This window comes from Sphaerulina musiva (assembly GCF_000320565.1).
Source record: "Sphaerulina musiva SO2202 unplaced genomic scaffold SEPMUscaffold_5, whole genome shotgun sequence".
NCBI classification, from domain to species: Eukaryota; Fungi; Ascomycota; class Dothideomycetes; order Mycosphaerellales; family Mycosphaerellaceae; genus Sphaerulina; species Sphaerulina musiva.
This window is the reverse complement of record NW_016017387.1, coordinates 1,949,982-1,963,137: the sequence shown is the minus strand read 5'-3', so window position 1 is coordinate 1,963,137 and position 13,156 is coordinate 1,949,982. Positions and strand designations below refer to the sequence as shown.

Sequence of the window (13,156 nt, the reverse complement as noted above, 5' to 3'; positions counted from 1 at the left end):
GCATTTCCATAGGTACATGTACCTACATGTATGTAAGGTATTCTAGTGAAAGGTTGGGGCCGCGCACGAGGCTAGACCAACCAACCACTACTACTACCTACTGTACAGTGTACACCGTACACGCTTGTATCCAGGCGGATGATGGATCAGGATCATAGGACGGAAGAAATATTCAATTTCAATTTCATATTCCTTGCCAGGCGAGTGTGCAGCTTGAAGCCTGGTTAGGGTACGAGGCATGAATGAGGACATCCCTGTTCGACATGCGAATGCCCCATGCCCCACACTTTTTCCGATAAAACGAGATGCGGAGAAATGGTTGTTCGTCGTATTCGACTCACTTTTCGCAACATCTCGGGGTTTTGTCCCGCGAACTTCTTCCGCTGCCCACTGGAATGCCTCGGCCCGCTCATTATTTCGTCGCACTGACATCAATAGAAGTCGGTGCGTCTCCGTCACAACCTAACGCGTAACATGTCCTTCTGTGTCGCAGACACAAGTGGTAGTATTGTTACGACGATCGGTGTTGACAGATTCTGTAGCATGGTTCCCTGTGCACCACGCTTCCACAGTAAGTGCTCATGGAGCCACTTGGCCTGTCTAAAAACCAGATCTCGAGCACAATGCCAGGACCGCTCATTCTGACAATCACGCCTTCAGTGACAGTTGAGACAGGTCTGTGTCCAAATCGATGCCTGGGCGGGGACAGACATTGGGCTGTAAAGAAGGATTCCATACACGGTAAACGCGTCGTGATACCAGTGGACATCGGGCCAGAAGCCACCAAATGGAGCATGGTAGTGGTAGTCGTCGATAGTCTGGGGCTATTCTCTCATCCTGCAGCCTCATCGATCTTCTCTTCCGCCTCAGGCTTCTTCTCTCCTTCATGATCAAAGCCCAGCTTGTCCAATTGCCGGATCAGCTCATTGATCTTGATGACCTTTTCAAACTGCTCAGGCAATAGCGCACTCCCACTCTCCTTCTTCTCCTTCAATTCCCTCGCCTGCCTCAACTTCTTGGCCAATTTGCGAGCCTCCTTGGCCTTTTCCACTTCCGGATCGACTGGCTCGATGACTTTGACCATAGCAGCAGCATCCTCCTTTGCAGTGTTGTCCGCTGCAGCCTGGTCCGCAGCCTTCTTCGCCTTCTCGCGCTCTCGTCGTTTGGCATTCGCTGCAGCCTTGTGAGGTGCAGTTTTCTCTTCTCCTTCATGGGCAGCAGCAGCACCGGGAACGCCCCCCTTGCCACGATTCTTCCATGATTCAGCACTGCGATTCTTGTAGACCTCGACATCCTCGGGCGGCCTGTACCCGGGCTTCACTTTGATCGCTTTTCGCACAGACCCATCCGCTCGAGTAGATGATGGAATAATGGACTCGCCCGTGGGAAGGAGAACCCGGCCAGACTTGGTTACTTTCTCCGCCATAATGACTGCCTTGCGCAACCGGTGCTCTGTTTGGTTGCCCGCAGGCTCGATGTCGATGTCGACTTCGCTGTTGTCGCAATGTTGTAGAACTGGGCAGCTTTCGGAGGGCTGACCTGTTCGGAGAAGGCGATTGGACGGGATTGCCCGTCTTCGATCGAGGTGCGACATCCTTCTCACTTGAACAACTTCCACAGCGACTAGAGCACAGCACCACCCAGACACCTCGCGCATTCCACTCCACCTCCACAAACTACCGGCGATATGTCAGGACTACTCGGTACGGTTTATAATGCACTTGTCAAGAGGTAGGACATGCTATACCGATGCGGCGAAAGGACAGAGAGAACGAGCCATCGGCTAACCTGGATACTGCAGGAATGCCGTCTTCCTGACCACGATCTTCGCCGGCACATTTGCAGCAAACATGTGAGAGATTGAACAGGCAATGGGCCAGGGACGCGGATGGAAGCTGACTGGGGCGCAGTGCGTTTGATGTGAGCGCAAACAAGATCTGGGACCAAGTGAACAAGGGCGTACGTGCTGGCTGTTGCGGATCACATGGGACGAAGCAAGCAAGAGTACTAACATTGGGGATAGCGACAATGGAAGGACATCAAGCACAAGTACATGGACGCTGGGGACGACGACGAATAAGCAAGCCAGGGGTTGGGGGCACGCAGCAGGAAGCGAGAGGGGAGAAAAAGGTGATTATGTTGTACGATGACAACCGGAGGCATTGGAGCATACGGGTAGCGCACGACTTCAGCGGCCTTTGAGTCAATCAGGTATCATGGCATAGCGAAGCTCACGTGGGCTCTATGCGATGGTCTGTACATATTATTCTAGAGATGAGCTGCTGCATCCATCCATCACGCGAGGCCGAAGACATGTCAATTGCCGTGCACTTTTCCACAAGGCAGCTCAAGGTGGTACAATATTCGCAGTCTAGGCACATGTACCTACAGTAGGTACAGGTACCTACATGTATCTGTCACTGCCATTCGCGAGGAATCCAAAACAAAAATTGCGATGGATGCCTCAATTCATGTAGCAGGTAGGAGGTACCTGACCTTACCGATAGATATCGATGAGTAAGGGTGCCCCATCGAGGGGCAAACGTCATTTCGCCATCTTACTCGACCTTCACGTCTATACCACGCGCGATCAACATTTGACTCGACCACCTGTACCTGACCAGACGCCTAAGAAAAAGCACCACACGCGACTTCTGGGCTGAGAACCGACCGACAGCGATGATAGCAGATACCTACAAACACACACATTGCACCGCAAACTGGAAACACTAGCAACAACTCCACCACCCATCGAAATCCCTACTCGCTCCAATTCCTGTGACAACCGACCTCGATTTCTACGAGCTGGTAGCACGAGAGCAACATTACACCGAACCTGACATTCGATCGCCTTCTCCCGACCCGGCACACTTGTCTCCCCATGCAGGACAAGTCGTCTTCTGGAGCGCAGGCTCTCGCCCGTGAACTGCTGCTCCAGCCGTCCGCCTTCGATAACCGTTGGACAGATCTTTCCGACTGCCACCTTCGCCGCATCCTCTTCACATCACTCGCCGCCGGACGCGAAGACAATCTGCGTCTCTTCTTCCCCAATGGAACTCCCGTCGACCCCTCCGAGCTGTGGAGCCTGAAGGCGGCGCAAGGTGCTATAGAGGGCGCAGAATATACGGCAAGCGCACGGGGAACTGCATGTGGTCACATCTTCAAGGCTGGAGAGAGCACATACTCCTGCAAAACATGTGCTGCCGACGACACGTGCGTGCTGTGTTCCAGGTGCTTTGAGAGCAGCCATCACGAAGGGCACACGGTCACCATCTCCATCTCTCCCGGGAACTCTGGCTGCTGCGATTGTGGAGATCACGAGGCGTGGAAGCGGGAAGTGAAATGTTCGATACACAGCGCAGATGCAGAGTCAGAGCCCAGGAGTAGTGGCAAGGACAAGCACCGCGCGTCTGACCTGCCAGTGTCGCCAGACGACGTCGTCGAAGCTGTCCGTATGACCATCGCTCGCTGCACAGACTACCTTTGCGATGTATTTTCGTGTTCTCCAGAACAACTACGGCTGCAAAAATCGCGCGAGACTATCATGCATGACGAGCAGTCCTCCAGGCTGGGCGGTCTATACGGCGAGGAGCCACTGGAAGAAGATCCCGAATATGCCCTGGTCCTCTGGAATGACGAGAAACATACTGTCGATGACGTGCAGAACCAAGTTGCGAGAGCTTGCTCCAAGTCCAAGAAGTTTGGCAAGGAAAAGGCGATTGAAGTTGATGGCGTTGGCAGATCAATCATCACATACAGCCGAGACTTGGACGAGCTGATTAGAATGTCCGAAATTATCGAGCAATTGAAACTCACCGTGACGATCAGATCAGCCCGAGATACTTTCCGAGAGCAAATGTGCGCTGCCATCGTTGCGTGGTTCGCCGACATCTCGGGATGTCTCGTGGGCAACGATCCAAGTCTCCTTCGGAACACCATCTGCGAGGAATTTCTCAAGCCATGGTGGATGGGGGGCGGTGCTCACAACCGGGACATTGGCGTGCATGGCATTGACGATCATGAAGTCGATGACAATGAAGTCACTCGCCAGAGATATCGCATGTATGTGAACCACTTTCGCCAGCCGGGTTTGGTACCTGCTTTGGTTGGCAATAATGTGCTTCGGCTAGAAGTCGATTTGGGCCCTGATGAGGACGACGATGAGGATGAGGATGAGGACGAAGCGAATGATGACGACGACAATAACAATAACAACGACGAGGATGACGATGAAGATGAAGAAATGGACGACGACGACGATGATCACGAGACGAATGAGATACGCGTACTACGAGCGCGCGCACAGATCAACATGGATGCTGGGGAGATGGATATCGACATTATGGATGATGCGGAAGATGGTGCCGAAGTGCTCGAAGCCACACTCGCAGGATATCCCCCTCCGCCACCTCCACCAGATCTTCGAAGTCAGCGCGCTCAAGTTTTGACGCCGCAAGACAGCGATGACGGTGAAGCAGAGCAGCCTCGGCCGTCCACCAACGAGCCTTTCCCACATGTGCCCCGTACACCAAGAGCGAAAGTGCCGACGAGATTACGACCCAGCAAGTACTGGCTGGAGAAACCAGAGGCGTACAAGTCGCAGCGTTCTACAGAGCCCTGCGAAGATATCTGGCAGCGTGTGCGGTTAGACTATCTCATCCTCTACGATTTGCGCCTGTGGAAGACGCTTCGAATCAACCTGCGCCATCTGTACATCACTACGGTAGTGACGATACCACGCTTCAAGCGTATCATCGGCTTGCGAATTGCTGGCCTCTATACTGCTCTAGCACAGCTATACCTCATTGCAGACAGAGAACCAGATCACTCAATCATTAACCTCAGTGTCCAGCTCCTCACTACTCCATCAGTGACCCATGAAGTGGTCGATCGTGGCAACTTCTTGACCAATTTGATGGCAATCCTCTACACATTTCTCACTACGCGACAGGTCGGTTTCCCTGAAGACGTACACCCCAAAGCAACACTGGCCTTTGACGCCGGGACTGTGACCAATCGTCGCATCTTTCACTTCTTCCTCGATCTGCGCTGGCTATTTCGATCTGAGCTCATCCATTGGCGTGTGCGATGTGAGCCGCGCTATCTCCTCCAATTCCTGGATCTTGTCAAGCTCCACCAAGGCGTCTGTCCAAACATCCGCGCATTGGGAGAACATGTCGAGTACGAGTCTGATACCTGGATTAGTGCACAGCTCATCGTCAAGGATATCAACAAGTTGTGCAAGGACCTCTCGCTGTCATTTGCGCCCGACGAGAAATTTGGGGATCAAAATTCGAATCTGCACCGAGCAATCCGCGTCGTCGGTCAGGTCACCATGATCAACGCTTTCGGATACGAGAGAAAGCGCTTCTCTGCTGCTGAGTTGAGAGAAGACCTCGCGTGGCATACTGTTGGTCCATTCGAGAGCAGTGGCAAGACTTACAGCGTGCCAAAGCTAGTGGTGCAGAGCGAACCGATGAGCTTCCACCATCCGCTGCACTACCTCTTGTCGTGGCTCGTGGAGAACGCTCGTGGCATGGGTCGTTGTGAACTTCGGGTATTGCTACATTTCACCCCTGAGGACCTGAAAGACCCGTACAATCAAAGCAGGACCGCCCCTGCACCCAACAATCTCACACCCCACGAGCTATTGAGTGGCATCTTCGATCATCCACTGCGTGTTGTAGTGTGGCTGGCGCAAATGAAGGCGGGCATGTGGGTGCGCAACGGCATCACACTTCGGCATCAAGCACATACCTACCGTAGTGTATCTACTCGCGATGTTGGCTATCAACGCGATATCTTCATGATACAGTCTGCTCTCGTCCTTTGCGGTGCTGGGGACGAGCTCCCTGGTGAGCGCTACCTCGCGCAAATGGTCGACCGATTTCAAATGAATGGCTGGGTTTCGGGCGACTACAGACTTGTACCGGGCTTCGAAGAACCGCAGCAACTGGACTGTATTGAAGAATTTTTCCACACGCTTGTGATTGCTCTGTCGGAGAGGGGTAACCTGATCCCAAGCATCACGGAAGCCGAACAGCACGACAGAGTGCTACAGCATGATATAGCACACGCGCTCTTGTTCAAGCCTCTCTCGTTCTCGGAACTCGCCAGTCGTGTGACCGAGAAGGTGGGTGAGTCGGACGACTTTACTCGTGTACTGGCAAATATGACCACCTTCCGCGAGCCCGAAGGTCTCTCGGATGTAGGGACATTCCAGCTCAAGCCGGAGTATGTGGGTATCGTTGATCCGTACTACGCTCATTACTCAAGAAATTATCGCGAGGAGGCAGAGCAGATACTGAAGAAGCACATTGCGAAGAAGACCGGCAAAAGCATTGAGGACGTCGTGTACGAACCACAGCTCGAGCCCATTGAGGAAGGTCTATTCCAAGATCTCGCTGCCTTCACTGCCTCGCCCTTATTCGTGCAGATCTTGGGTGCTGCCGTGAACTTTGCTGTCAACCTGAAGCACGTTGCGCCCAAGGTGCAAGAGACTCGAGTGGAGACATTCCTACATATGGTGCTCCATTTGTTGCTATTAGCTGTGCTGGAAGACAAAACACAGACCGGCGAAGAGGGTGGCTTCATCAGACTTGCGGTCGATGCCACCTGGTGCGGACCAAAGCACGGCTCCAGTCGACCCGAGAGCAGTGAGGACGATCAGCCTAATTTGGTGACTCTTCTCACGCAGCTGAGTGACATGGACGAGTATGCTTCTACTCACCCCGCAGTCAAGAACGTGCTTCGCAAGATGCAGTCGAAGCGTCCCGACAGGCTTGCACTGGTTGCTAGTGGCCAGCTTGCTCTACTGTTTGATCGCGCCGATACTGGCTCGCCTGCATTGTCTGTAGAGGACAAGGAAAGGAAGAAGCAGGAAGCGAAGGCACGCCAGGCCAAGGTCATGGCACAAATGAAGGCGCAGCAGAACAACTTCTTGCAAAACCAAGGTTTGGAGTCTTTCGATGATGAAGATCTTGATGATCCAGCCGAGGATGCCATGTCTACCACCGACGATGTTCTTCATACGCGCAAGACCTGGAATTTTCCCACTGGCACTTGTATACTGTGTCAGGAGGAAACTGACGACCAGCGACTCTTTGGCACCTTTGCGTTCTTGGGCGAGAGCAATATCTTACGACAAACCCCTGTCGACGATGATGATTATATTCAAGAAGTGTTGGACACTCCAGAGAGCCTGGATGTGTCTGCCGAGCATCTTCGACCCTTTGGCGTTGCGGGTGAAAACAAGCAAAAGGTGACTAAGGTTGGACCTGATGGCGTCTCATACACGACAGAGCGGTCTCGCTTGAGCAAAGGCTTCCCCCATCAGCCAGATGGTGTCAAAGGTCCTGTCAGCACGAGTTGTGGTCACATTATGCATTGGCATTGCTTTGAGCTCTATCAAGCTGCCACGCATAGGCGGCACGCTTCCCAGATTGCTCGAAATCATCCCGAGCGAGTCGAGTGTCGGGAATTCATTTGCCCTCTCTGCAAGGCTCTCGGCAACACTTTCCTGCCGATCATTTGGCAAGCCAAGGAATGTACCCCCGAGCACGAAGTACATGCGAAGCCTGACTTCAGAGACTGGCTGGTGGAGACACCGAATAAGTACCAGGCCAATCTTGCTTTCCTGGACAATATTCTGGCGCCGCATGCTTACCAGCAGAGATACCAGGAAGTGTCAGAAGTCTACTCCGACCGCAGCTTCGAGTATGTCAATAGCATGCTGGCACCGAACCTCATGCAGACTATGCAGGAGCTCACTTTGAACTCGCCTGTCACAAGTCCAACGAGTGCAGGTGTGCCCAATCGCCACCCATTCCGCGCTGCTGCAAATATGCTTGGTAGACCATTTGGATTAGCCATGGGCGCTGGAGGTCGAGAGGTTGCAACTGCACCTGGCAGCCAATTTCATGCTGGACCTGGCGATTCAACGGAGCCTGGCGTAGAAACGAACAGATTGTCCGACGTATTCAAGGCCTACAAGAGGATTGACGATATGATCAAGGTGAACCAGCTCTCAAGTACTGACGGCCCCGATGGTGGCTTGATGACTGTCAATCCTGTCGCTGCGTTATCAAGGGCATTGGGCATGAGCGTCAGTGCTTGGGAGATTGCGCACCGTGGCGTTGAACATGTTGAACCGTACTCTACCAGCTTGGTCAAGGACATGTCAGACCAGACCATGACGCATCTGAGAATCTTGTGCGAGACGATCGAGAGCTACCTTGCGCTGAATGTGCTCAAGTCTGGATCGAATATCGTGGCACGCGAAACGTTCAAGAAGCGGGACATCATTACTGCTCAGCTGTTCGGTACAGAGTCCTTGGACACTATGATCAAGCTGCAAAATGTGTCTGGCAAGTTGCTCCTTCAGGACGACATCTTTTTGTTCTTCTCGGACTGGCTAAGCTTCATGGGACCCAATGTCGCAGAAGCGTCGAATATCTTACAAGTATGCCTGTGGGCCGAGATTGTCAAGGTGGTGTATGTCTATGGATCCATTGTTTCAGACGAGCAGCGTTCATTGAAGGACAACGGCGCATATGCAATGGACGCTGAGAAGTTGCTGACTTGGAAATTTGTCCTTGCCAAGATGTTCTCTGACGAAGACCACACGCGTGATCCCGAAGACGTCAAGGACAGCACAGCGACACTCTTGCGTGCCTTGGTCGACAAGTACGCCCTCGCTTTTCTGCGAAAGTGCACTGTGCTCATAGCGGTCCGTTACGGCCTCGACTTCGACTGTCCTTTCACCCTCGACCCCGAACTGCCTGAGATAACACGTCTAGTGTCGCTCTTGCACATGCCTACTATCGACGAAATGTGCCAGCTCTTCGCAAATGACTCCTTGGCAGGGCACACTCTTCAACTCCTCACCCATCGCTGGCTCGAGCAAGCTAGCCATGACCAGCCCCGAGACTCCACCGATCCGATATATTGGAGTGGCGTTCGTTACTCCGACGAGTCTCTGTCCGCTCTCGGAACACCTTATCGGCTTCCACTGACAGCCCGGCGTCGACACGTCACTCTCCCACACCCCAGCATCCTCGAGCTCGTCGGTCTCCCCCAATCATACGATACTCTGACCGAGGAAGCCACCAAATGCAAATGCCCGACGACGGGCAAAGACATCGTCGACGCCACACTATGTCTCCAGTGTGGCGAAATATTCTGCTCGCAAGCCGTGTGTTGTCTCAAAGACAAGACGTTTGGTGGCTGTTACCAACACATGATCCGACATGGAATGCGCACGGGCCAATTCATCAACATTCGAAAATGCATGGTGCTCTTTTTGCACGTGCGAGGCGGCCACAACAACAATCGCGGTGCTGGTGGAATCAAGGCTTCTTCCTTTGCCGGTGGTGGCGGATTCCTGGGAGCCGATGGAAGCATCCTGGATGGGCGAGTGAGTAGTGGATGCTTCACGTTTGCGCCGTATTTGGACCGGTGGGGTGAGCCGGACCATGGATTGCGGAGACATCAGAGGTTGTATTTGAGCACCAAGCGATATGAGAAGTTGGTTCGGGAGGTATGGGTGGGTGGCATGACGCAGACGGTGGTGAGTAGGAAGTTGGAAGGGGATGTGAATCCTGGAGGATGGGAGACGTTGTGACCACACATACCTTACACACACACACACTCTCTCTCTCTCTCTCTCTCTCTCTCTCTCTCTCTCCGTCTCTCTCTCTCTCTCTGTGTACTGTACTCCACTTCATCAATCAGATTGCATTGCTTGGCGCGAATGGACAATGGACAGCTTTTGTTTTTGGCTCGCGGTGCTGCTGCTTGTAGGATTATGCGGATACCTACGGATCCTGCTTCTAAACTGATAGAGGCCCATGTTGCTATATGGACCCTTGTTGTTGTTGTTATTAAAACCTTCATCAATCATGCATTCGTCAATTCATCATGCCTGTCTGTGTACAGAATTTGATGCACCCTCCATCCATATCCCAAATCGATATCCATCATCAACGTCTACGCAACAGCGGACTCGTCCCCGTAAAGTTTCCCGTCTGCGTCGTGAAATCACCAATCTGGCTGAGATCCTTGATGCGTCCGAGGAGAAGCTCCAACATACGATAGGCGGCGCCAGGTGCGAAACCGGGCAATTCATGTCCGGCCAATCGGACCGTGTAAAAGGTCAAACCTCTCTCATGGACCCACGAGCCCAGATAACCAGCACCAGCGAGAGCGCCTTTGTTGAACTCGGGATGGTAAGGGACGTAAAAGGGTGTTTCTGGGCGGCTGGAGAGTCCTTGGGCGCCGTTGAAGGTCATATTTTGGACGGCGAGTAACGTTCCGTTGGTCGTCAACAGCATGTCGAGTTCGCCGGAGCCGATGATGGTGTTGTTGGTGTATTCGATGACGCGGGCGAGGACGCCATTCTGGGTAGGTGCGAGAGAAGCGTCCTCGGTCTCGCTGGTGGAGTTGCGGAACACACCGTCCCCGCATTGTATCCAATTTACGTCGAGTGGAGCATGGATGGCAGCTTTGACATCGGTGCGGTTGAAATAGATCTGGGCACCCGGGGGCACGTAGTCGTGCCTGTGGCTCACTTGTCAATATTGTCCGATGTGTCTGCGGAGTTTATTCCGTCGTGTGGTGGTACACTTACTCGTTTACCTTTCCAAGCACAGAGTACAGGTGCGGGCAGGTCTCGGAGATGTGGTAAATGTTGAAGCAGGGATTGACTTCCACGATGGCATCGAAAGCATTGTCGAGCTGGTCACAAGTGGCGTTGTCGGTGTCGTATGGGTTTGGGAGGACTGGGAAGGGTCCGGTAGGTGGTGGAAACTGGAGGTACGTGTCCAGGTATTGCGAGTAGTTGCACTCCCGGTCTCTCGCCTCGAAGCGTTCGATGAAGCTATCATTCAAAAACAGACTCTTTTGCCAGTAGCGAAGATATGGGCCAATGGTGACCTGCTGAGTCGGGACAGCACCAATGAGGGGATTGTTGATGGAGATACCCTTCAGGTGGATGTCCGGATCGGCGGCAGTGATGAAGGCGTCTGCAATGTAGGGCACGTAGAAGCCGGCATAACTCTCACCGGTTAAGAACAAGTCCCATCTGCGTAGCACCATCAGTATATCCAGTCCATGGATCCTGTGAGCTGTGTGACGGGAAGCTCAGTGGGGATTCGCTCTTACCCTTGAATGCCAAAAGCCTTGACGAACTGTTGGTAGAAACCCACAAACTCCTTACCGAGACCAACCTCGTCGACGATGTTGGGAAGTCCCTGAGTGTAACCAACTCCGACGGGCTGCTCGACCCACAGCATATTGGTCAAGTTGACCCAGGTATAAGGGTTCAGGACGGGTGCCAGAGTGCCGGATTCCCACGTGAAGGGGCCGTTTTCGGTGAGCAGACCGGACAATGAGGAACAACCGGGACCTCCATTCAGCCAGATGACGATCTCGTCTGTCGGGGCGGGATTGGTGGTGGGGAAGAACCAGAAGAATAGCTCGCGAGTCTCGTTGGGGGCATCGGAAATGGGGAGCAAGCCGGCGTACGACTCGCCAATGTCAAAGGGGACATCGGGGATGCCCGTACCGTTGACCACGAACTTCTCCGTCGCATTGTTGCGGAAGTTGAAAGCGCGCTCTTGGAGGCGTGAGCTGCGGAAGGGCTGCCCGGGAATCCTCTTCTCCACCACCGGCCGGTACTTTTCTGCTCGGCGGAACACCTCTTCGGGGCGGACCGCCGAGGCGAGCCCAGCAATACCAAGAAGGGCGAGAGTGCTTGAGGGAAGCTTCATTGTCTTGGCAATGCGAGCTTATGTGGGGAGAGGAGGAGGAGGAGGAGGAAGAAGAGGAGGATGAGGAGGAGGCAGTTCGTCCTGGCACCGCGGCAGGCTGCATATATAAGGTACCTAAAGTAGATACCCGACCTAACTTACCTCCTACCTACCTCCTACATAAGGTATACATGCAAGCATGTACATACATGACATCCTGCATCTCAATCCAGTTCGTCGGGTGCCCGTGAGCCTTATCCTGCTGGCGGGCACGACCGGTCGCCGAGGAGGATACAGAAAGGCACCTGCCTCGTCCCGTCCGGTCTCGTACTTTCGTGTCCGGTCCTTGCTTTCTTCCTTTGAGTGATATGCGCCCGCACCTGGTCCTTCTGTCGCAAGCACAGCCACAAGGTACCTCCTACAGTACTACCTCCTAGGTACATAGCTCCAGTCGACTGGATCTCGTTCATACCTGGTATGATTCGTCCCGGAGTGGCAACGCTCTCTCTGCACTTTCAGATGATCATGGTGATAATGATGATCATGATGCAACCCCACAGGATGCAACCTCACTTGCAAAACTCTACCGTAGGCGTGCTCTCGTATTGCTTTTGCTTTCCGCACGCCTCTTTCTTGTTGTACTTCGGTCTCAGTAGCATGTCCTTGCAATAGGAGGTACTGGCGCAGCCACGGGCGATGCGGTGTATGGGCACGAGTCGCGTGATGGACAACGGCGGAAAGCGAAACATTTCTTGTCTTGATCGTCTAGTGTATAGCTGGGGCGGGAGTGATGTAGGAAAGCAAGGCATACAGTAGTAGGTCAGTCAGGTACATGTAGCCACCTGACCGAGCTGGTCCGGATGAGCAGCAGTCCAAGTCAGAAAATTCAGTCTTCACCGAGGAGATCTGAGTAGGTACTGTATGGAGGTACCTCCTAGGTATGGGTGTTTGTATGTAACCCGTTGGAATCCTGTCGATAGCCAATAGGAGGTAATACCGGAATGTTCACATCAAATGGTCAGCAACTCGGATGTTTTATCGGAAGCTGATTGGATGTGTAGAATACCGCATCTTTACCGCGAGCGTCTCCGCCGAGGATGCTGGGACAGGACAGGATGGCAGCAAATCATACAGTAGAGGTGTAGATCCAAAGTCGCTACGGACCGTTCCGATGTGCACAACGCCGAGGTGCGATGATGCCAAGCCCAATTCCATCTCCACTTTCCACCATGCCGCCCCACCCCGCGTTACCGAGTTGGCAGGCTGAGCCGCTGAGGTACCTACAGGCTACATGCACCTCCTACAGTAAGGTAGGTACCTAAGGCACAGGAGGGAGAAGGTACATAACCCAAGGTACCTACAGTAACGCTAACCTAATAACTAATTTGCCCATTGGCAGTTCTTCAAGA

General features: G+C 53.3%; 4 protein-coding genes across 4 annotated transcripts in view; 2 read left to right on the top strand and 2 right to left on the bottom strand.

Moving 5' to 3' along the window:
• On the bottom strand, nt 1-1,465 carry SEPMUDRAFT_149527 (uncharacterized protein). The gene has a single exon (XM_016905610.1). The coding sequence runs from the start codon at nt 1,424-1,426 to the stop codon at nt 833-835; it is 594 nt and encodes a 197-aa protein (XP_016761144.1). The 5' UTR covers nt 1,427-1,465; the 3' UTR covers nt 1-832.
• A 176-nt stretch (nt 1,466-1,641) lies between these two features.
• SEPMUDRAFT_149526 (ubiquinol-cytochrome C reductase) lies at nt 1,642-2,326 on the top strand. The gene is made up of 4 exons (XM_016905609.1): nt 1,642-1,731; nt 1,802-1,852; nt 1,911-1,959; nt 2,024-2,326. The coding sequence occupies exons 1-4, from the start codon at nt 1,688-1,690 to the stop codon at nt 2,078-2,080; spliced, it is 201 nt and encodes a 66-aa protein (XP_016761143.1). The 5' UTR covers nt 1,642-1,687; the 3' UTR covers nt 2,081-2,326.
• A 437-nt stretch (nt 2,327-2,763) lies between these two features.
• The window catches only part of SEPMUDRAFT_126043 (uncharacterized protein), an 85,018-nt gene continuing 74,625 nt past the window's right edge, over nt 2,764-13,156 (top strand). The window contains exon 1 of the mRNA XM_016902030.1: nt 2,764-9,630. Coding sequence (XP_016761111.1) covers nt 2,882-9,622 — 6,741 coding nt within the window. The 5' untranslated portion in view covers nt 2,764-2,881 and the 3' untranslated portion in view covers nt 9,623-9,630. The remainder of the gene's footprint in view (nt 9,631-13,156) is intronic.
• Nucleotides 9,793-12,408, bottom strand: SEPMUDRAFT_149525 (alpha/beta-hydrolase). Its single transcript, XM_016905608.1, has 3 exons — nt 11,161-12,408; nt 10,628-11,080; nt 9,793-10,557 (listed from the first exon to the last, which is right to left on the bottom strand). Exons 1-3 carry the CDS (start codon nt 11,766-11,768, stop codon nt 9,981-9,983), a joined length of 1,638 nt encoding a protein of 545 aa, XP_016761142.1. The 5' UTR covers nt 11,769-12,408; the 3' UTR covers nt 9,793-9,980.